At 37.0% G+C, this 25156-nt stretch overlaps 1 protein-coding gene across 8 annotated transcripts in view; it reads right to left on the reverse strand.

Annotated features, from left to right (window-relative positions):
- The window catches only part of SPMAP2L (sperm microtubule associated protein 2 like), a 96447-nt gene that overhangs the window by 43687 nt on the left and 27604 nt on the right, over positions 1-25156 (reverse strand). For all 8 annotated transcript variants that reach the window (XM_027102854.1, XM_027102852.1, XM_027102851.1 and 5 more), the window contains exons 3-6: positions 24360-24425; positions 22108-22236; positions 18602-18739; positions 10521-10632 (exon numbers count right to left, since the gene is read on the reverse strand). In XM_027102854.1, the coding sequence (XP_026958655.1) occupies positions 10521-10632; positions 18602-18739; positions 22108-22236; positions 24360-24425 (445 nt within the window). The remainder of the gene's footprint in view (positions 1-10520; positions 10633-18601; positions 18740-22107; positions 22237-24359; positions 24426-25156) is intronic.

Genomic DNA, 25156 nt, shown 5'->3' on the forward strand with positions numbered 1-25156 from the left:
TAATATATATATATATATATATATATATATATATATTTTTTTTTTTTTTTTTAAATAAATTTATTTATTTATTTTTGGCTGCATTGGGTCTTTGTTGCTGCACGTGGGCTTTCTCTAGTTGTGGCAAGTGGGGGCTACTCTGCATTGCGGTGCACGGGCTTCTCATTGCAGTGGCTTCTCTTGTTGCGGAGCATGGGCTCTAGGTGCATAGGCTTCAGTAGTTGTGGCTCCCGGGCTCTAGAGCACAGGCTCAGTAGTTGTGGCGCACAGGATTAGTTGCTCTGTGGCATGTGGGATCTTCCCAGACCAGGGCTCGAACCTGTGTCCCCTGCATTGGCAGGCGGATTCTTAACCACTGCGCCACCAGGGAAGCCCTAAAATATTTTTAAATTTACAATAATTTAAGCAAAATGATACTTGCATAAAAATAGATCAGTGTAACCAAATAGAGAATTCAGAAATATTATCTAATACAGTGGTTCTCAATTTTTTTGGTCTAGAGCCCATTTACACTTTTTTTTAATTGAATAAATTTGATGTGTAACATTCTTTACCCTCTTAAAAAGTGACTGAGGGCTTCCAAAGACTGAGACATTTAAGAACATTTATTATTTCAAGTAAAAAGAACCCATTACATGGAAATACAAATATTTTTTATGATGAAGAACTATATTTTCCAAAACAAAAAAAATTGTGACAAGACTGATATGTTTACATTTTTGCAAATCTCTTTAATATCTGGTTTAAGAAGACACTGTTTTTTGTTTGAAGTATATGAAGAAAATCCAGTTCCCCGTACTAGTTGGAAAAGAGTATATTTCAACAGCTTTTTCAGATAATTGTGGATATTCTTCTTTGATACTAAAATAAAACTTGACAAAGGGTAGTTTCTTAAAAATAAGAGTTGCGGGCTTCCCTGGTGGCGCAGTGGTCGAGAGTCCACCTGCCGATGCAGGGGACACGGGTTCGTGTCCCGGTCCGGGAAGATCCCACATGCCGCAGAGCGGCTGGGCCCGTGAGCCATGGCTGTTGAGCCTGGCGTCCGGGGCCTGTGCTCCGCAACGGGAGAGGCCACAACAGTGAGAGGCCCGTGTACCGCAAAAAAAAAAACAAAAAAAACCATAAGAGTTGCAATGTACAATCTGAAACTGTCAAGGAACTTTTCATACTCCATTACCATAAAATCCATTTGCCTATCTTACACACTGAGTGAACCTTTTACTTGTGCATAATTTTGAACTTTCAGATTACTTAAAAGGTTCTGGGAAACCTTTATGCATACCTGGGTCACATTTTTGAAAACCGTTGCCCTAGTATAAATAACATTGTGGTATATAATAACTGTGGCAGTGAACAAATAAAGGCTGGGGCAATCATGGGGGAGAAGCAGATTCTTACCCCATATTTTACATAGAAATATACTTCAAATAAGTTGAGGAATTATCTACTTTAAAAATAAAAAGAAACCACAAAAATAGTACAGGAAAATAGAGGTGACCAGTGGTGTGCAGGTAAATGTTTAACAGTTAGCTCCTCAGAGAAAAAAGACTGATTTGTAGTGCTTGCCAATTTCTATGGTGCAAAAATTCCCACCATGGTCAATTTCAAACTGTGAAGGTGATGGATCTCACTAAATGCAAAGTTAGAAAGAGATGTGTACCATCAGCTCTTGTGAGCCAGTACAAGCACACTACTGGGGGTGATTTTCTGAATTCTTTTGGGGTAGAATTTTCTAATCATAAAGCAATGGAAGAAACCTCAAAATAATAAGATTATGGGTTTTACCACACATAAAATTTTAACCTCAAGATAACCAAAACAAAATTAAAAGGCAAATTAGAAGTTCTGCTTCCAGTAATAGCAGAGTAGCTTGTATTGAACTAATCTTCTTGCCTATAACAGTTAGAGACTCTGAATAAAACATTGAAAACAAAACAAAACAAAACAGAACTCTTTGAAAGCACTGGAAAGAAATCAGAAGTAGGCAGAAACTAGACAGGATAAGACTCTTGAAAGAAGGAAAGCAGTTCATCCTCGCCCCTTCCTGATCATTTGGGAGAGCAAAGCAAGGTAGGTGTCTCAGTCTGGTGGGAAGGGAGAAGGCACAGTGGCCCATAGCAGGATGTTAGGGCCAGAGCATCAAGAGAAGGGTCGACCAAGTAAGAGGGATTGAGATATCAGAGATACCAGTAAGAGATCAGAGCTTTGGGAAGGGGCCTCCCAGTATGAAGTGTCAGAGACTGAGTGGCATAGTGCAGGGTGTAAGAGCCCATATGCAGAAAGAGAAGACAGCAGAGATGGGGGAATGATTATACACAGAGAGGACATGTATTAAGGGTAATGGGAGCCAGGTTTTTAACTTTCAGAGACAAGCATTACAAATAAGGCAAGGGAGGAAAAGAATAAACTCGGTAGTGTTGGATCAGAATTGGAGGTAAAGGTGAAAAATCATATATAAATCGATATGGAAATAAATATAGATGAAAATGTGTGTATGTATGTGAATAAACACCAAAGATTCATAATCTTACCCTAATTACAAGAAACATTCAGACAAATTCAGTTTGTCCGCTATTCTATAAAATAACTGGATGGTAATATTCAATAGTGTTCAAGGTCAACAAGGCAAAAAACGATTGAAGAACCATTCCAGACTGAAGGAGACTAAAGATACCTGACAACACATGATTTTGAACTGGATTATTCCTCTATACAGGATATTATAGAGGAAAAATAAGTGAAACTTGAATGGGGTCCGAAGATGGATACAATGAGTGAAGAGATTAAAGGTCCAAGAGAAATATGTAAATTATATATATATTTTTAAAAACCAAATGGAAATCCAAGAACTGAAAAACACAGCATCTAAATTAAAAATCCATTGGATGAGATTAACAGAAGATTGTTCATTGTGGTAAAAAGAACTGATGCCATTGAGTAGAGGTGAATATAAATTATTTAAAATAAAGCATATAGAGAAAAATATTGAAAAAAAATAAAACAACCTCAGTGATCTATGGTATAGAATATGATGATATAGCACAGGTATAACTAGAGGCCTCAGAGAAAGAATGACACAGAAAAAAAGTCTGAATAAATGATAGCAGAACTATTGAAAAATTTGATTGAAAGCAACATCCCACAAATCCTTGAATTTCAGGGAACCACAGGTAGGACAAATACCAAGAAAACTATATGTAGGCAAATTTAGCCATACTGCTAAAAACCAAAGATAAAGAGAAAATCTTAAAATAGCCAAAGGAAAAAGACACATTAAATACAGAGTAAAAATTATAATTTTAGCTGGCATCCCACCAGAAACCATGGAGGCCAGAAGATCATGAAAAGATACTCTAAAGCGTTATCAACCTAAAATATGTTTGCATATCCAACAAACATATCCTTTACAAATAAAAATAAAATAAGAACATTTCCAGAGTAACAAAAACTGAATGATCCACTCTATAAGAAATGGTAAAAGAAATTCTTAAAAACAGTTGAGAAAAAAATAAACAAATACAAAAGTTGACTCTTTGGAAAGATTAATAAAGCTAATTTGTTAATCCCTAGCAGGTCTGATCAAGAAATAAAAAGAGAAAACAAATTAACAAACAGCAATTAAAGCATCACCACTATATATCTTAAAGCTCTTAAAGAGAAAAATATATATATTACCATTAAAAACTTTATGCAAATAAATTCAACATAGAAGAACGGACAAATTCTTTTAAAATACAAAACAGACACAAGAAGAAATAAAAAATCTGATTTGACCTATACCCTAAAGGAATACCTGAAGAAATTTAATTCATAATTAAAAACCTCCCCATAAAGAAAACACTAAGCCCAGATTGATTTAAGGGTAAATTATCTCAAATATTTAAGGAAGAAATAACATGAATCTTACACAAATATACAGAGAATAAAAAAGCAAGAAATACTTCTCAACTCATTTTACAAGACCAACATAACCCTAACTCCAAAACTCAACAGATACATTTTTAACTATAGATCACTATCCATCATGAACATAGATGCAAAGTTCCTCACTAAAATATTAGGAAATCAAATTCATAATGTCTGGGCTTTCCTGGTGGTGCAGTGGTTGAGAGTCCGAGGGGACACGGGTTCATGCCCCGGTCCGGCAAGATCCCACATGCTGCGGAGCGGAGGGGCCCGTGAGCCATGGCCACTGAGCCTGCGAGTCCGGAGCCTGTGCTCCGCAACGGGAGAGGCCACAACAGTGAGAGGCCCACATGCCGCAAAAGCAAAACAAAACAAAACCAAAAAACCAACTCTAAGCAACTATGCACAGAAGTATGCACATTAACAAAATAAAGAGAAAAGATCATTTGGGCTTCTCAGTCAAGAATAATACTTATTCTTGTATCTTGATTATGGTGGTTAATGAATGGGTATATATATTTGTTAAAAGCTTATTAAACTATATAAGATCCATACATTTAAAATTTTATACATATATTATAATTTTAGTATATTATATATATTATTATTATATAAATTATAACCCCAAACTTTCAAGTTACAAGCTGGGAAAAATATGCACATCATATATAACAGATGAAGGATTAATATCCCTAAGATGTAAAGAATTTTGTGAATCAATAAAAAATGAACAGACCAGTAGAAAAATAAAGCCATGAACAGACAAATTTAGAAAAGGAAAATACACATGGCAAATAAATGTAGAGAACGATGTGACTTTATTAATAATCGGAGAAATGAAATTTCTCCTAATCCATGAGGTCATTATACCAACATGTCTCTCCCCCATCATTCTCAATCTTGATTATTTTCTGAGAATAAAAATTCTAGAAGTAAAATGACTGAATCAAGGGTATGAACATTTTTGAGGTGATTCACATAAAGTCCGAAAATGTGTTACAACAAAAGTGATTTTTATTTACATATTCACTTGCATTATTTGGGCTGCTTTTTTTTACTGCACATAATATATTAATTATTTATTTTACAAAATATTAATTTTATAATAAAATAGATCTCATTAAAATAGTTATGGATTAAGTGAGCTATGAAACCAACCCCTTTCTTTTTAAGTTTTGTAGTCCTAACAGCTATTATAAAAAGAGACTTGGGGGGCTTCCCTGGTGGCGCAGTGGTTGAGAATCTGCCTGCCAATGCAGGGGACATGGGTTCGTGCCCCGGTCCGGGAAGATCCCACATGCCGCGGAGCGGCTGGGCCCGTGAGCCATGGCCGCTGAGCCTGCGTGTCCGGAGCCTGTGCCCCAAAACGGGAGAGGCCAAAACAGGGAGAGGCCCGCGTACCGAAAAAAAAAAAAAAAAAAAAAAAAAAAAAAGAGACTTGGTATGACATCCATAGAGGTAAAAGGACTTCCTACAGTGTACCCATACAAAGTCTCTGGTGGCAAGTAACCTCAGGTACCTGTAATAGTAACTTGATTTCTTTTGTGAGTGTGTGTTATTTTTAAACTCTGAGAAGATTTAGAATTAACTGTCAAAAACCTAAGAAAATCAAAATCATAGAATTAATACTTTGTCTTAATAATAAATATGTGCAAGAATTGATGAAATTTGAACAGGGACCATAGATTAGTTATAGTATTATACCAATGTTAAATTTCCTGATCTTGATAACAGTATGGTAGTTATATAAGATAATGTCCTCTTGTTAGGAAACACACACTGAAGTACTGAGGAAAAGGGGTATATGATGTCTGGCATTAACTTTCAAAAATGATTCAGGGAAAAGATTAAATATACACACACACACACACCACGGAGGAGAGAGAATGATAAAGCCAATGGACTTTAACTTTTGCAGATTTTCAGTAAATTTGAAATTATTGTTAAAACAAAAAATAAGTGTATATTATTAAAATAAAAAGCAGGGGGCTTCCCTGGTGGTGAAGTGGTTGAGAGTCCGCCTGCCGATGCAGGGGACATGGGTTCATGCCCCGGTCCGGGAAGGTCCCACATGCTGCGGAGCAGCTGGGCCCGTGAGCCATGGCCGCTGGGCCTGCGTGTCTGGAGTCTGTGCTCCGCAATGGGAGAGGCCACAACAGTGAGAGGCCCACGTACCACACAAAAAAATAAATAAATAAAAAGCAGGTATATGTTTTAAGAGAATTTGGCCTGTAAGAGTGATAACACTACAATTGCAATTTGAAATATATAACAGAGTAACTGTTTAGAATTATGACATTAAGTTGAAATCTTAAATTTATGTCATTCTGAGACTGGCTGGGACCTGAGACCCTTGACTGTAGTGCTTCCACCCTGACAAATGCCTCCTGGAGCAACAGAATACAAATAAACTAAAAGGGACTAAAAAGAACTGCGCGCATGCGCAGTTGGGGCAAATTATGAACAATAAGAACATACAAAAAGGCCAAAACCCAGCTGCCACTTTTGAGGTACCAGGAGCAAAAGTAGGGTACTATGCATGATCCCTGTACCCAGCACCACCAAGAGGGTGGGCCCACCACGTATGCCACCCCCCGGCCCGATCCACCTATTGGCCCCTATCTTCACCCTGTTTAAGGGACCAGCTCGCCCCCTCTCAGGGAGTGAGCAAGGACATGTGTTACTTGTTTTCCCTCCCTCCTGCTATAGCACGAGTCCCAGTAAAGCCTCACCTGAATTTCTCATCTGGCCTCTTATCAATTTCTATTGATTAAAGAGTCCAAGAACCTTAGTCAGTATCAATTCTTACAACGTTAAAAAACTTCAGGTTCACTATATTTATAAGTTTAAAGTATTAGATTTTTAATAATTATTTAATATTTGAGAAGGTTTTGTTAATGTAGATGGTTGAAATAAAATACTTTAAAAAGAAATCAAATTTAATGTATTTATAAAGTATTTGAAGGTATTTAATTAAGTTTGGAAACCAAATCAAGCATTATTTAGGACTCTTAAAAGTCACTGTCAAAAACTGCTAGAATTGGGCTTCCCTGGTGGCGCAGTGGTTGAGAGTCTGCCTGCCGATGCAGGGGACACGGGTTCGTGCCCCGGTCCGGGAAGATCTCACATGCCGCAGAGCGGCTGGGTCCGTGAGCCATGGCCGCTGAGCCTGTGCGTCCGGAGCCTGTGCTCCGCAACGGGAGAGGCCACAACAGTGAGGGCCCCGCGTACCGAAAAAAAAAAAAAAAAAAAATCCCGCAAGCCACGTGGGGTGGTAAAAAAAAACAAACAATAACAAAGTAAAACATAAAATTAGACTAGGAAACTAACAGATATGTTAGAAAGAATGCAAAAATAGATGAATCAACAACCGGAAGGTATGTTAGTACCACAATAGTGAAAAAGAGGAGGAGGTTTTTTTTTTTTCCCTTCAGAGTCAGAGAATCTGGGTGCATTAATCAAAAATAATGAGTAAAATGATCCGTCTGACAATTCTCATTGCTGCCTAGGTTTCAGGAGAATAACGAACTAACTTTATTAATCAACAGTTCCTGATTGTTACAAAGTGTCATCCATAAATCTCCCTTCATTTTAATAATACTTGCTGAATGCTAAAAAGAAAAGAAAAAAAAAAAGAGGTCATGAAAGGCCTTGGCTGTTGAGGGCGGGGCCTAAGCAAGGGCAAGTTTTGGGTGGTGGGTGGGGCCTATGCTCAGGAACCACAGGGCTGAAAAAGGCCCTGTGGGCTGTGGGGGTGGGGATTAGGCTCAAGGAACAGAAAGGGCCCAGGCGTGCCCCCTACCCCTGGTCTCAGAGGGCAGGAGACCTCACCTGGGAGCCCAACAGGCTTCCTGGGCTCGAGTGGGCGGGGCAAACTCCCTCCTCTCCTCTCCCACTCCTCCGGTCTGGGGTCCGGGAGGGCCCCTCTCGCCTGCCTCTCCTGATCTCCTGGCCTCCCTCCTATGCCCTCAGGACCAATGGTGGGGGGCCTTGGAGGGCAGGGAACTGGCCTGGGAGCTCAGCAGTCTCCCCAGGCCCCAGTGAGCAGGGCAATCACCCTCTGGTCCTCTCCCACTTCTCCTGGATGGCCCCTCCCCGCTGCCACTCCTGATCTCCCTGGCCTCCCTCCTATGCCCCCAGGACCCACGCGGCCTGGATGGGGCTTTGGAGGGGGGGAACCAGCTTGGGAGCTCAGCAGGCTCTGTGGCCCCAGTGGGCCAGGTGATCACCCGCTGCTCCTCTCCCGCTCTTCCCGGAGAGTCCCTCCCGCCTGCCTCTCCTGATCTCCCCGGCCTCAGGAGTGCCGATCTTCTCTGGCCTCCACTTCTCCTCCCTCAGTCCCCCTACATCCTACTGGTTCACTCTGGGATTCCTCCCGTCTCCTTGGTGGTTAGAGTCCCGCACCAGCGGCCAGCAGGTGCCCTAGTTGTGGGGAGAGCTAACTCCGCAGCTTCCCACACCGCCATCTTGACTCCTCCCCCCTGGCTGTTGTTTAAAATCACTAAGTTTGGGGGTGGTTTGGTATAAAGCAACAGATAACCAGATCAGAACTTTAAGGATGGGTTCTTTGTTCAGGCATACTGTGTTTTATTGTACTTTGCAGATACTGCGTTTTTCACAAATTGAAGTTTTGTGGCAACCCTGCATCAAGCAAGTCTATCGGCACCATTTCCCCACAACAGCATTTGCTCACTTTGTATCTCTGTGTCAGAAATATTCTCACAAGTGCCCATCATCGGATGAATGGATAAAGAAGATGTGGCACATATATACAATGGAATATTACTCAGCCATAAAAAGAAACGAAATTGAGCTATTTGTAATGAGGTGGATAGACCTAGAGTCTGTCATACAGAGTGAAGTAAGTCAGAAAGAAAAAGACAAATACCGTATGCTAACACATATATATGGAATTTAAGAAAAAAAATGTCATGAAGAACCTAGGGGTAAAGCAGGAATAAAGACGCAGACCTCCTAGAGAACGGACTTGAGGTTATGGGGAGGGGGAAGGGTGAGCTGTGACAGGGCGAGAGAGAGTCATGGGCATATACACACTAACAAACGTAGTAAGGTAGATAGCTAGTGGGAAGCAGCCGCATGGCACAGGGATATTGGCTCGGTGCTTTGTGACAGCCTGGAGGGGTGGGATAGGGAGGGTGGGAGGGAGGGAGACGCAAGAGGGAAGACATATGGGAACATATGTTTATGTATGACTGATTCACTTTGTTATAAAGCAGAAACTAACACACCATTGTAAAGCAATTATACTCCAATAAAGATGTTAAAAAAAAAAAGAAATATTCTCACAATATTTCAAACTTTTACATTTTTATTATATTATGCTGATATGTGATCAGTGATCTTTGACATTACTATTGCAAAAAGATTACAACTCACTGAAGGTTCTGATGATGGTTAAGATTTTTTAGCAGTATTTTTTTAACTAAGGTGTGTACATTGTTTTTTTAGACATAATGCTATTGCACATTTAATAGAATACAGTAGTGTAAACATAACCTTCATATGCACTGGGAAAGCAAAAAGTTTGTGTGACTTGCTTTATTGCAATATTTGCTTTATTGCGGTGGTCTAGAACTGAACCCAAAATATCTCTGAGGTATGCCTGTACTGGTTCTAGACCATCTGGAATTTGTTTTCTGAGCAGATTAGATTTAAAGCTATTAATGATCCTATTGCCAGTCGTTTAAAAAAAAAAAAAAGACACTGGTAATCCGTGGCATGCACTGACAAAACAGAAAGCAAGATTTGGTAATCAAGCAGCTGCTGACAGAGATCATTTTAGTGAAATAAAGAGGTATAGTGAGGTGGGCTCATTGCTTCTAAGTGCACTGGAGAACTTGAGGAAAGAAATTACCAGCTCAGGCCTTTAAATTCCCACCTTAAGGCATAGTTAAGGGACCAGAAAGTTTTTGTGACTTACCCAAAAGAAACCCTTATCTTTAATGGTCACAGGACTGAAAATTCTCAAAACCAAGCTCAAAATCTAATTCTGTGAGTGGATGAATTACAGCACAAATTGAATTCCCAAACTTATATGGTCTCCTATATTAAAGTTAGGGCAATGATTGAGAAGGAACTGGACCTTAAAAATTGGAATCGGAACATAAGGGCACATTCCAATGAAGGGGGGGCTTTGAAGCCCTGAACATACCTGAGCCTTCCTTAGCAATAGAATCAGCCCTTCCTCCCTTGTCTGAACAGGCAAGACTCTCCTATAATTGCCTCTCCTGAAGTAAATATCTTCTAGGGGACTGCTGAACTACCCCTAGTCTCTCTCATTTCTTCTAGATCTATGACCAGACCCAAGTCCCAGCTGCTGTAACAGTCTTCCATAGACTTCTCATCAGCTCCCACAATTGCTTAAGGTTAATTCTATAATATGCATTGTGGTTCTGCTTCTCTCATCAAATCCTGACTGATACATTAGGCACAGGGCAGATAGTCAGAAAAATTCATTTGATAAGAGGGGAAAATAAACATGAAGAAAAGGAAAAAACACATCTAGAAATAAGAGGGGAGCACATTACAGTTACAAACATGCTACATGTTACAAAGTACATCAGGAACTGTTTCTTTCACATGGACCCACTTACGCTTCTTGGAGGAACATAGTTTGGATTTGTGACTTTGGGTATTGAGAGTTGTAATATCCGGGGAGAAGGATCAGAGATTTGAAGAGAATCTCTTAAGTAATCACTGAAGGGCCTATATGCAAATGGAACATGAAATATTATAATCACTGGAGGAACAATAACTGCATTCTTCATTGCTATAATCAACCTCCAATCAATTATATTTATTGTTTCTATCTTAGGAACATCTTTTCCCATAATCATTAGTGTTCTTTCTACTAGATTGGTGTTTCTTAAAGTTGTTTTACTATGATCCACAGTAAGAAGTACATTTTATATTGTGATACAATATATGTAAATCTGTGTATCTGAAACAAAATGATCATGAAACGATGCTTTCCCTAGGCAATGCATTCTGATTTTTAAATTTTCATTTGATTTCATAAAAACAACAACTGGAATTGATTTCATGATCCACTGATAGGTTGAGACTTGCAGTTTAAAAAACACCTCACTTCCTACCAAAACCTCCTATTAAAACCCTGAGATAAAAATTCCAGTCACTACCAAGAACCCTCTGTGATGGCCAGTCTCCTCTGCAGTGCAGTTTGAGATAGTGCTGGACATAACTCCCAGCAACCTGGCGGATCATCATAGGTGGTTTCCCCACATACTCCTTTCCCAGAACAGAAACCTATCAACCAACAAACCTACAAACCTAATATGGAAAAAGGTTTTCTCAAATAAATATGATTACCCTCTAGGGGTAGTCTGTTAGTTTTAAAACTTGATATATAGTTAACATACCGTAGAAGTTACCCTTTTAAAGTGTACAATTCTATGCTTTCTAGAATATTCACAAAATTGTGCAACCATCACCACTACCTAAATTCAGAATGTTTTCAACACCCTAAAGAGAAATCCTATACCAATTAAAATCCCATCCTATTACCCCCTCCCCAGCCCCTCCCCACCACTAGGAACTAGTAATCTACTTTCTATCTCTATGAATCTGCCTATTCTGGAAATTTCAAATACATGGACTCATACAAATAAGTCACGTTTTGTGTCTAGCTTCCTTCACTTGGCATATTTTTAAGAATCATGTATGAGTATGTCTTTCCTTTTATGGTTGAATAATATCTCATTATATGGATTTGTCACATTTTGTTTATCCATGCAACCATTGACGAACATTTGAGTTGCTTCCACTTTTTGGCTATTTTGGAATGATGCTGTGAATATTCATGTACAAGCTTTCGTGTGAACATATGTTTTCAACTGTCTTGGGTACATGCCTAGGAGTGGAGTTGCTGATCATATGATAATTCTATGTTTAACATTTTGAGGACCTGGAAAACTATTTTCCACGTAAGCTTCACCAGTTTACATTCCCACCAGCAATATATGAGGGTTTCAATTTCTCCACATCCTCTCCAAGTAATTTTCTCTTTATTATTATTATTGCCATTCTAGAGGTGTGAGGTAGAATCTCAGGGTTTTAACATGCAGTTCCAAGATGACTAATGATATTTAGCATCTTCTCATGTGCTTCTTGTTCCTTGTATATTTTCTGTGGAGAAATGTCTATTCAAGTCCTTTGCTTATTTTTTAAATTGGGTTATTTGTCTTTTTTGAACAGTATTAAGAATTCTTTGTATATATTCTGAATACTAGTCTCTTATCAGATATATGATCTGCAAATATTTTCTCCCAATTTACGAGTTGTCTTTTCATTCCCTTGAGAGTGTCCTTTGATGCACAAAAGTTTTTACTTTTAATGAAGTCCAATTTATTGTATTTTTGTCACATGTGTTTTGGGTGTCATATCTAAGAAACCACTGCTTAGGTCATAGAGATATATGCCTATGTTTTCTTCTACGAGTTTTATAATTTTAGCTCTCATATTTAGGTCTGTGATCCATTTTGAATTAACTTTTGTGTATGGTGTGAAGTAGGGGTTCAACTTCATTCTTTTGCATGTGGATATCCAGTTATCCTAGCACCATTTGTTTAAAAGACTGTTCTTCCTCAGTTAAACTGTCTAGGCATCCTTGTCAAAAATCAACTGACATATACCATAAGGGTTTATTTCTGGACTCTCAATTCTATTCCATTGATCTATATGTCTATTCTTATGCCAGTAACACTGTTTTGATTACTGTAGCTTTTTAGTAAGTTTTCAAATCAGAAGCTGTAAGTCTTCCAACTTTGTTATTCTTTTTCAAGATTGTTTTTGCTATTCTAGGTCTCTTGCATTTCTATATGAATTTTAGAATCATCTTGTCAATTTCTACCCAAAAAGGAGAGCTGGACTTTTAATAGGGATTGTACTAAATCTGTCGATCAATTTGGTGAGAAGTGTCATCATAACAAAATTAAGACTTCTAATCCATGAACAGAGAATGTCTTTCTATGTATTTAAATCTTCAATTTCTTTCAACAATGTTTGTAGCTTTCTGTGTACGTACATTGCACTTCTTTTGTTAAGTTTATTCCTCAGTATTTTGTTCTTTTATTTTTAATTATATTAAAATATATATAACATAAAATTTACCATCTTCACCATTTTTCAGTGTATAGTACAGTAGCATTAAATGTATTCACATCGTTGTGCAACCAACCTCCAGAACAATTTTTGTCATGCAAATCTCTATACCCATAAACAACTCCTCATTCTCCCCACCCCCTAGCCCCTGAAAACCACCATCTTACTTTCTGTGTATGAATTTGACTACAGTTGGTACTGTGTATAAGTGGAGTCATACAGTATTTGGTTTCTTGTGACTGGCTTATTTCATTTAGCATAATGTCCTCAAGGTTCATCCATGTTGTAGCATTTGTCAGAATTTTCTTCCTTTTTAAGGCTAATATTCCATTGCACGTATTGTTTTGTGCTTTTTGACGTTGCTGTAAATGGAACTGTTTCTTAATTTTATTTTCAGATTGTTCATTGCTAGTGGATAGATATACAATTGATTTTTGTATATTGATCTTGGATTCTGTGCCTTCCTGAACTAATTTATTAGCTCTAATCGTTTTCATGTGGATTCCCTGAGGTTTTCTATATATAAGATCATGTCATCTATGAGTAGAGAGTTATCAATACTTCTTCCTTTACAACCTGAATAGCTTTATTTCTTTCTCTTGCCTAACTGCCCTGACTCAAACCTCTAGTATGATGTTGAATAGAAGTGGTGAGAGCTGATGTTCTTGTCTTATTCCTGATCTTAGGGTGAAAGGTTTTAGTCTTTCACCACTAATTATGATGATAGCTGTGGGCTCTTTGTAGATGCCCTTTATCAAGCTGAGGAAGTTCACTTCTCTACCTAGTTTGTGGAGTATGATACGTGTTAAATTTTGTTAAGTGCTTTTTCTGAGTCTATTCAGGTAATCATGTAGTTTTGGGGTTTTTTATTCTATTAATTTGGTGTATTACATTGATTTTAGTATGTTGAACTCAACATATTCTTGTATTCCTAGAATAAATCCAACTTGGTCATGGTGCATAATTATTTTTATATATTGTTTGATATGCTTTGGTAGTATTTTGGTGTGGATTGCTGCATGTATATTTGGATTTGGTTTGGTAGTATTTTGGTATGAATTGTTACACATATATTCATAAGAGATATTGTCTGTCATTTTCTTCTCTTGTCATTACAAACGTTTTTTGGTTTGGTATCAGGGTAACATGGACCTCATGGAATGAGTTGGGAAGTGACCTACCTTTTGGAAGAATCTGCAGGATTGGTCTAGGGCTTCTCTAAGCATATCATTGAATTCATCAATGAAGGCATCTGTTCCTGAGCTGTTCATAGGAAGTTTTTAAAAAGTATTGATTAAATCTCTTTATTTGTTATGGGTCTGGTGAGATTTTCTATTATTCAGTCAGTTTCAGTGGTTTGTCTTTCTAGGAATTTGTCCATTTCGTTTATGTTATCTAATCTGTTGGCCTTACAATTGCTCATAGTAATCCCTTATAATACTTTTTTCTCTATATAAGATCAATTTGCAACCCTTCTTTTGCAAATGATTCCTTAGAAAGGTCCCTTCTTTCTGTCATGATTTTAGTAATTTGAGCCTTCTGTCTTGTTGTCTTGATAAGTCTAGCCAAAGGTTTGTTTTGTTGATCTTTTCAAAGAGCCAACTTTCAGTTTTGTTGATTTTCTCTGTCTTTCTGGTTTCTATTCATTTCCACACTAATCTTTATAATTTCCTTCTTTCTGCTTGTTTGAATTAGTTTGCTTTTCCATTTGTAATCTCTTAAGATGGAAGATTAGGTTACAATTTGCAATCTTTTTTATTTTTTATGTAGGTATCTTCAGCTAAAATTTCCCACTAATCACTACCTTAGCTGTATCTCATAAGTTTTGGTATACTGTTTTCATTTTATTAATATCAAAGTGAGTTATTCTTTGACCCATTGTTTGTTTAGGAGTGTATTTAATTACACATATTTAAATTTTTTCTTCTGCTATTGGTTCCTAATTTCATCATTGTGGTCAGAGAACAGATTTTGTATGAATTCAATTCTTATAAATTTATTGACATTTGTTTTATGACCTAATACATGATCTATCCTAGAGAATATTCCATGTGCACTTGAGAAGAATGTGTGTTCTGCTATTGTTGGGTATAGTGTCCTATAAATGTCAATTAGATATTTTTGGTTTATAGTATTGTTCAAGCCTTCTATTTCCTTGTTGATCTTCTGCTTGTTATTCTTTCTATTATTGAAAGTACAGTATTGAAAAACTGAACTTGTTGAATTATCTATTTCTCTTTTCAATTCTACCAGGTTTTGCTTCATCTATTTTGGGTTCTTGTTGTTAGGTATATATACGTTTATAATTGTTATAGTCCTCTAATGGATTGACCATTTCATTACTATAAAATGTCCTTCTTTGTCTTAAAGTCTAATTGTCCAATATGAGTATATCCACTCACTTCAGTTAGTTTTCATAGTATATCTTTTTTCGTCCTTTTCCTTTCAGCTTATATATTTCTTTGAATCTAAAGTATGTGTCTTATAGACAGCATACTACTGAGTACATTCTTTTAAACCATTCTGTCAATCCCTGCCTTTTGATTGGACAGTTCATTTGCATTTAATGCAATTACTCATAACATGGAATTTATGCTTGCCATTTTGCTTTTGTTTTTCACATGTTACATCTTTTTATTCCTCTATTCCTCCATTCCTCCCTTCTTCCATGTTAGATATTTTCTAGTGTACCCTTTAAATTCCTTGTTATTTCTTGTACTATATTTTAAAAATTATTTTCTTAGTTGTTACCCTGTATATCTTAACTTATAACAATCTAATTCAGATTAATATCACTCCATTCCCTCCCTTCTTTGGGCTGTTTTTTAATACATTGTATGTCCATCAACACAGATTTATAATTATTGCTTTATGCAGTTGTCTTTTTTTTTTTTGCCCATGCCACGCGGCATGTGGGATATTCATCCCCTGATCAGGGAATGAACCTGCGCCCCCTGCATTGGGAGCATGGAGTCTTAACCACTGGACTGCCAGGGAAGTCCTATGCAGCTGTCCTTTAAATTATGTAGGAGAATAAAAGGGTTACAAACAGAAAAATACATGTATACTATCTTTTATGTTTACCTATGTAGTTAACTCAATTTTATTTCTTTATTTCATGTGGATTCAAGTTATTGTCTAGTGTCCTTTCATTTTAGCCTGAAGGACTCCCTTTAGTATTTACTGTAAAGCAGGTCTGCTGTGATGAATTTTCTCAGTTTTTGTTTAATTGGAAATGTCTTAATTTCTTTTATTTTTGAAGGATAATTTTGTTAGCTAGAGTATTCTTGGCTGACAGTATTTTTCTTTCAGTGCTTTAAATATGTCATGCCACTGCCTTCTGGCCTCTATGGTTTCTGATGAGAGGTCACCTGTTAATCTTATTGCAGATCCTTTGCATATGATGAGTCACTTCTCTTGCTGCTTTCAAGATTCTCTCTTTGTCTTTGATGGTGGACAGTTTGATTATGATGCGTCAGGTTGTAGATCTTTTTGAGTATATCACACTTGGAGTTTGTTGAGTTACCTGGATGTGAAGGTTGTTTTTCATCTAAGCTGGGAAGCTTTTGGCGATTGTTTCTTTAAATATTCCTTCTGCCCCTTTATCTCTCTACTCTCTTTATGAAATTCCCATTATCAATATGTTAATACCCTTGATGCTGTCTTACAGGGCTTTGAGGCTTTGTTTATTTTATTTTATTCTTTTTTCTTTCTGTTCGTCAGACTTGATCATCTTCACTGACCTATCTTTAAGTTTGCTGATTCTTTCTTCTGACTGCTCAAATCTACTGTTGAGCCCTCTAGTGAATCAGCTAAAATATATGTCACAAAGTCCAGGCTCATGTAGTACATTTATTGGACAACCCTGTGTGTCTTCATTAAGCACTTGCATTTTCCCCCTCATACAATTCTGAACAAGCTTGGTTATCTGTTTCCAGAGCACAAAAGATCAGAAAAGAGGCTACTTACAGACTATTCTCCCAATAAAAAGAGAAATGACAGGAAAGCTATGAAAAGTGAATATCATAATCTAAAGAGGTCAGACCACTTAGCCTAAGCAATGTGCTTCATACTTAAACACTTTCTGAGAGGTTTACCAAATTAAATCATTATGTGATAGTTGATATTCATAATAAATATCTCAAGCCAATGGAAAAAGGTTACATGTATGTTCAGTATCAAAAGAATCTCCTTAGGAAAGCAGGGAAACAAACTTCTAAAAATACAGGAAGTTTTAGCACTCAAGGGGGTTTCACTTATATGAAATGTCAATTTCAGATGTCTCAAAAATTGGTAACAGATAATTAAAGTATTCTTCTAGTTTACAGATACAGATCTTTACCAGATTTACATGCATATTTTAACTAACTTAACAGATTTTATTTAATAAACTGACAAATAAGCAAATTTTGTGGAGGAATTGGGCCACTTTTGCTGGATTCTATGATGGAAAAAGACTCAAGTTGTCCAGTTCAACCTATGCCTGAATACAGGAATCTTTTCTAAAATCCATGTACAGTCATCATTCCAGTTTGTGCTTGAACATTTTCAGGGATTTGGGTGGAGTTGGCAGTTGACCTTTCTAAATAAACGCCTCCATTACTGCATAGCTACCAGAAAGATTTTTCTACACTTAGCTGACATCAGCTGCTCTGTAAATTCCTTCTTCTACTTCTAGTTCTAAGTAATTTTACTTTGACTTCCCTTTTCTCTTTCAGATGCTGACCCTTGAAACATAGCTATCACTGCTACTTAGGTGTCTTCTCTAAGCTAAACATATTATTTCTCTTAACTATTGTTCATATAACAGCTTCCAGAAGAATCAACATCTCATTCGTCACCTCTGAATAGCCTCAAATTTATTATCAGTTTCTTCAGGTATAACATCCATAAGTGGACACATATATGTAATGTGTTCTGATTAAAGTAGTGTACAGTAGTACTATCACACTCCACACTTGGTGGAACGTGTCCAGTGTACATATTCCACTAACGCAACCTAACATTTTTTCCAATAACCTTATCATAATCTTAACTCCCATGTGGAAAGTAACACCTAAGCTCTTCTTTTCTTTGGCCATGCTGCATGGCTTATGGCATTTTAGTTCCCCCAGCAGGGATTGAACCCAGGCCCTCAGCAGTGAGAGCATGAAGTCCTAACCAGTGGACCACCAGGGAATTTCCTAATCTGTCTTTTAAAGACAAGGAGAATTTCAGAATTTAAAGCAGAAAGAAGAGCATTTGCAGTCACAGAGGCGTAAGAGAACATGAATTGAAAAAACCTGTAATGTTTCATTTGCATATTTTTAAATTGGCTGACAGCGGTAAGTTTAGTGTGAATTTTAGCTTCACTACAATTTGAGTCAAATGTAATTATTGATGATGATCTTCTGATTACCCACAATTGCTGCAAATATTTGATTTTTCACCCTGATGCTTTGAAACACAAGTGGACTTCTATTTTATGAAATTGCAGACACTAAAATTAGAACAACAATATTGTGACATTCACCAAATTAGATGAGAATTTATGGAGATTCTCAAGGTACTTTACCTATTTATTAGATACCCTTTCTTGAATCTGTTGGGCTGTGCCAGCTTCTGGATCCTTTTGGAAGGTTGGCCAAGCAGTGCAGGAGAAGGGATCTCCCAGATTACAGACTCTCTACCGCAGCTGTAATAATACTGAACCCTGCAAGTTGTAAAAGAGAAAAGAAGTGAACGAAACAGACATGAATTCAAATTACCATAGTAATTTCCAACACTGACCCCCATCCCCCAGGTCTAGGGGAGTGGGTATGACAGTTTATCCCTTCGCTGCTGAGCTATTTTCTACATAGGGAGAAATTAGAAACAGTTATAAGCCATCAAGTTTTCAGCTGTCTTCTAATATCCTATTCTAAAACAGACAATTTTCTGTAATAAATGAAGTTCATTTTCTAAATAGACCAAAAATTACCCTGATGAAGAGAAAATTTGCTGCTTTTTAAATAAAATATTTTCTTTAGCATCTATATAGACAATTTAAATATTTTTACTAAATTTTTAGTTAATAGGATAAATTACATGATGCTTTTCTTTATGTTAAAGACCTCTGAGCTTAGGAATAAATGCTACTTGATCATGGTTTGTAGATTATTTAATCATTATCAGGCTCTGTTTATTAAGATTTTATTTAAGATAATAATATTGTTCTTCTTATCACTCCTGCCCTTCAATCTTTCCTTTATCAAAATATTATCATTAGTGGAAAAAGAAGTGATATTGACTACTTTAACCTGGCGTTAATTTAGATCGTAGTCCCACTCCTGCTTCTATTATTTTCCAAAGGACCTCTGCTCCTTTAGGACATTCATAGATATGGCTCTGCGTTCATCTGCCCAGGCTTCTGTCTGCTGGTTGCTAATATAAGCCTTGGTCTGGGTTTAAGCCTGTATTTCCCTTGCTTTTGACCACTCAGACTTGAGACCCATCTATACCATCACACATCTGCTTTTAAGGGGCTTGAGACTATGCAGCCCTGGCTCTACTGCCTGACAGAGCTGACTCAGCCACTGCCACCCACATACACAGCCAAGCTCTGACAGGCAGAGAACCTCCAGCACTTACCTGGGATTTGCCTTTTGCAGGAACTGGGAGTTCAGTTTGGGAATTGGAGACAGAGAAGGAAGAGGTGATTTTGAACAGGGGGGCATTTGGAAGAGATCAGACCCAAGAAAGGAGGGCACAGTGGGTGGAAGGAAGTAGTGAGCAGCACAAAAGAAAGATGCTCTTGGAGAGTAGGGCAAAGGGTAGAAGTCCAAGAAGCAAATAAAACAAACAAACAAAAAAAAGAAGAAGAAGAAAGATGGGAGGACACCAGAGACATAACTCAATTATTCAACATTCTCTGAGGTGGGAGTGGCTAACACCAAACCATAATACTTATGCCTTACTCTGCCAACAACCAGAAGTACATAAGCATTCTAGAAGATGGAGAAAATAATACATCTTATGGTGGTTATGAAGATTAAATAAGAGAATATAAGTCATTTAATTAAGTTACAAAGCACTATTCAAATAAAATTTTATTACTAACTTGTATATTAATTCTAAGTTTCATGTGTACATATCTTTTCTGCTTATAGATACTGTATATTAATAGAATGTATAGCTGCTGCCTTTAGGTGCTTCTCCTGTCTTGTAGTCATTTACACACCCACGTCTCACCATTCCATCAATGTAGCAGGTACTCAAATATTATTTTAATATAGAGTACTCTGCATTTTTCTCATTGTAAAAGAGATAAATATTCATTATAGAAACTTTGTAAGAGCAAGAAAAGTTTAAGAGAGAAAAACAAAAAGCATATATTATCCTGCCATTCAGAGACAACAATACTTTGGAAAAATATTTCCTGACTCATACACTCAATACTTATTGAGCACCAAGCACTATTAGGCACTAAGGAGAGAGCAGAAAGTAAGACAGACACAAAATCACTACTTTCTTGGAGCTTCTTCTCTATGTTGGGAGGAGAATAGCAAAAATTCGGTAGATAGTTGTGATAAGTGCTATGAAGGGCACTGGCTATGCAACAGAGATAGAGGCTTTCCGAGTAGGTTTGTGAGGAGGTGGAATGTTATGTGGAGGAAAGCAGTCAGGAAAGTCCCTCTGAAAAGCTGAGACCTATGCTGAGACCTAAGGACCAGAAAGTCTTAGTCATTGTAAGCATTGCAGGCAGAGGGAGAAATATGAATAAGGTCTTGAGATGGTAAAGATCATGACATGTTTGATGAATAAACATTATTAAAAATAAAAAGAGGATCATATCATAATACAGTTTTCTATTTAATTTTTTCACTTAATATTATAGCATAAGCATTTCCCACATATAAAAAAAGCAGCAAACATATAAAAGCAGCAAATTATTACCAATAATGAGAAAAATCAATTCCTAGAAACAGACCCACAAATGACATAGTATAGAATTAGTAGGCAAGGAGATTAAAAAATTGAGCAAGTAGAGATAAGATATAAAAAATAGCCAAATTGAACTTCTAGTGATAAAAACTATGACACATGAAATAAAAATTACCCTGGATAGGATTCATAGTATATTATATACTACAGAGAAAATGGCTAGTGGAAACACAGAGAGAAATAAAACAGAAAGAGAGGGAAAGAGAACAGATTCAATGAGCTGTAGGACAAACCCAAGCAGCCTAATGTGTAATTGGAGCCCACAGAGAAGAAGTAATAAATACCAATTCTATACATTTTCCGATTGATTCTATGAGGACAGCATTGCCATAAACAAAGACATTACAAAAAACAAAGATATTACAAGAAAACTACAGACCAATATCCCTCATGAACACAGATGCAAAAATTCTAAAATTTTATTGGAACACAGGCATTCTCGGTTTACATATGTCTGTACCTGCTTTCCCAGAGTTGAGTAGTTGCTGCAGATATTTAATGGCCAACTTTATATCTGGCCCCTTCCAGAAAAAGTTTGCTGACTTTTGACTAAAGTTGTATATTGAAAGAGGAGAGAAATGGCTACCTCAATTATCATGGAAACCAAATTTCAGATAAATAATAGCATCTTCACTTTTTTCTTTACTTTAAACTCCCTCACTGCCTGTACCCATCTTCCCTACACCTCACCATCTTTCCTCAAAGAGTCAACCAGCAGAAAGTCCAGTCATTCAACAAACATGCACCAAAAACAAATTTGCAATGGGCGTCAAAAGTCTTAACATTATTACCTTTAGATGCCCTAATTAACTTATGGTAACCATGCCCATGGGTGGTATACAAAATTCACAGTTTCATGCACAAATAAGTTCACCCACAACAGTGTTATATATGGTACATATCCTTGCATACTACCTTATTTTATTTAAAAATCAAACTTGTGATAAGCCAAGACACTATAAAATATAATACAAGTCTGCAACAGCTAAATATTAGATGTTGCTCTGGAAAAGTTTTACTGTAGCATCAGATTGGAAACAGATATAGAATCCCTAATCCCCAATAAATTTGTGTTCCTGATAACACACAAATACTAACCTGTTAGGTACATATTCGTGGGAGACTTCCTTAGGCTGGGCAAGGTTCTCAAGTCTTTTGGTCAGTTGAGCCTTCAAAGCATTCCGGGAAACAGGGCGAATAGGATCTTGATTTCCCCAAAACAGTTTTCTGTTAAAAAGCAGAAAAATATAATGGTAAGAAATTCACTGCTAATTGGCATCTTAGAAAAGGCTCTTGATGTCTTCTCTACTAATTTTACTTCACTTCAAGAACTATCTCTATTACAAAATTTTACAGTTTCCAGACATCAGAAGCTGAATAAACTACTTATGGAAGTAAGAACAAGACTGTTGTATCTACTATCTTAAAAGATGCTGACCAAAAATGAACCTATTAGAGATAGTTCTATTTCTGCCAACATGTAGTTAACACTGTAATTTATAGTCAGGTCAGCAAAAAATGGGCATGCCACTTATCTACACTGTGCTCCCAGTTTGGGTAAAGCACTGTGCCAGGTGGTCAGACCCAATCAACTCCCAAAGGCCCCACCTCCAAATACCATCACACTGGGGGTTGGGATTTCAACATATAAATTTTAAGGGGACATAAACATTCAGTCTATATCATCTGATAAAGTACTGGTATTCAAAATATACAAAGAACTCTTAAAATTCAACAATAAGAAAACAACCTGATCAGTGGGCAAAAGATCTGAATAGACACTTTACAAAAGACAATATACAGATGGCAAATAAGCATATGTAATACGCTCATCATCATGTCATTACGGAATTGCAAATTAAAATAATAAGATAGCACTACACACCTATTAGAAGGGCTAAAATATAAACCACTGATGACACTGTGGAGCAACAGGAACTTTCATTCATTGCTGGTGGGAATGGTGCAGACACTCTGGAAGACAGTTTCGTAGTTTCCGACAAAGCTAAGATCATATTCTTACCATATGATCCAGTAATTGCACTCCTAGGTATTTACCCAGATGAGGTGAAAACTTGTATCTACACAAAACCTGCATATGAATATTTATAGCAACTTTATTCAAAACTGCCAAAAATCAGAACCAACCAACATGTCCTTCAGTAGGTGAACAGATAAACTATGGTACATCCAGACTACAGAATATTACTCAATGCTGAAAAGAAATTGCTGCTGAAATGAAAGCCATGGAGGAACCCTAAATGCATATTTCTAAGTGAAAGAAGCCTGTCTGAAAAATTTACACATTGTACAATTCCAACATTATATGGCATTCTGGAAAATGTAAAACTATAGATATAGTTAAAAGATCAGTGGCCACCAGGGGTCTGAAGAAGAGGGAGAGAGGGAAGGGATCTATAAGTGGAGCACAGGTAATTTTTAGGGCACTGAAACTATTCTGTATAATAATGTAGCAATGAATATATGACATTATGCATTTGTCAAGACCCATAGAACTGTACAACACAAAAAGTGAACCCTAATGTAAACTACAGACTTTTGTGAATAATAATGTGTCAATATTCATTCATTAATTGTAACAAGTGTATCACATTAATGCAAGATAATAATGTTAATAACGGGAAACTAGTGGGTGGTAATATAGAAACTTTCTCTGTACTTCTGTTGAGTTTTTCTGTAAATCTAAAACTGCTTTAAAAAATAAAATCTATTAATTAAAAAAATAAAAAAGCAATAGGAGATCAGAAAAAAGAAAAAAAAAATTAGGCTTCACTCGGGAGCCAAAAAAGAAAAGGGGGAGTCCTGTGACCAAAAGTGGAAAGACAGTGGGTCCAGCCTGCTGGAAATCTAGAACACAGATATGCTCTAGGCAGGGGCTTAGAGACAGCAGGACCAGCTGTTAGAAGCAACAAAGTTGAACTTGGAGGATAGTCACAAGTGTTTCACGTGAGTGTGGAATAATGCCCTGGGACAGCGGTTGGAATCATCTGGGGAGCTTTTCTCTCTGTGTTTTCACTAGCCATCAGCATATTGGAATCATCTGGGGAGCTTTTAACACTCCTGAAGCCTATGCTGCACCCTAGGCCAAATGAGTCAGGATTTCTGGGAACAGGACTCAAGCATCAGTCAGTTTTAAAATTTTCCAGGTGATTCCAGTGTGCAGTCAAATTTGAGAATCAATGACCTAGGATTTGCCTTCTATGTGTTGACTCAACTGAGGTGAAAATATTGATTCAGTGGATCCAGTTAGTGGACAGGTAAGAATAATACTTACCTACTTAATGTAAGGAATACATCATCACACACAAGACTACATAATATTGCCTTACCTATCTGGGGCTCCCCATTGTTTCTTAGGCCTAGAAAGATCTTGAATTCTCTTCCTAGAAAAAGAACTAACAAATACCAGCTGATTAATTCAAAGAGAATGTTTAACAAATATGATTACATTAGATGACTCCTACTCAAACAAATCTCATTAGAGGAAGAAAGAAAAACCAATGTCTTATTTAATGCGATTTTTTTAAATTTTCTTTTTTTTTATGTAGCAGGTTCTTATTAGTTATCCATTTTATACATATTAGTGTATATATGTATCAATCCCAATATCAATGCCACTTTCCCCCCTTGGTGTCCATAAGTTTGTTCTCTGCATCTGTGTCTCAATTTCTGCCCTGCAAATCAGTTCATCTGTACCATTTTTCTAGGTTCCACATATATGCATTAATATACGACATTTGTTTTTCTCTTTCGGACTTACTTCATTCTGTATGACACTCTCTAGATTCATCCACGTCTCTAAAATTTTGTTCCTTTTTATGGCTGAGTAATATTCCATTGTATGTATGTACCACCTCTTCTTTATCCATTCATCTGTCGATGGGCATTTAGGTTGCTTCCATGACCTGGCTATTGTAAATAGTGTTGCAATGAACATTGTGGTGCATGACTCTTTTTGAATCATGGCTTTCTCTGGGTATATGCCCAGTAGTGGGATTGCTGGGTCATAGGGTAGCTCTATTTTTAGTTTTTTAAGGAACCTCCATATTGTCCTCCATAGTGGCTGTATAAATTTACATTCCCACCAACAGTGTAAGAGGGTTCCCGTTTCTCCACACCCTCTCCA

This window comes from Aethalodelphis obliquidens, unplaced genomic scaffold (assembly GCF_003676395.1).
Source record: "Aethalodelphis obliquidens isolate GAN/ISIS:26980383/991018 unplaced genomic scaffold, ASM367639v1 scaffold6, whole genome shotgun sequence".
NCBI lineage: Eukaryota > Metazoa > Chordata > Mammalia > Artiodactyla > Delphinidae > Aethalodelphis > Aethalodelphis obliquidens.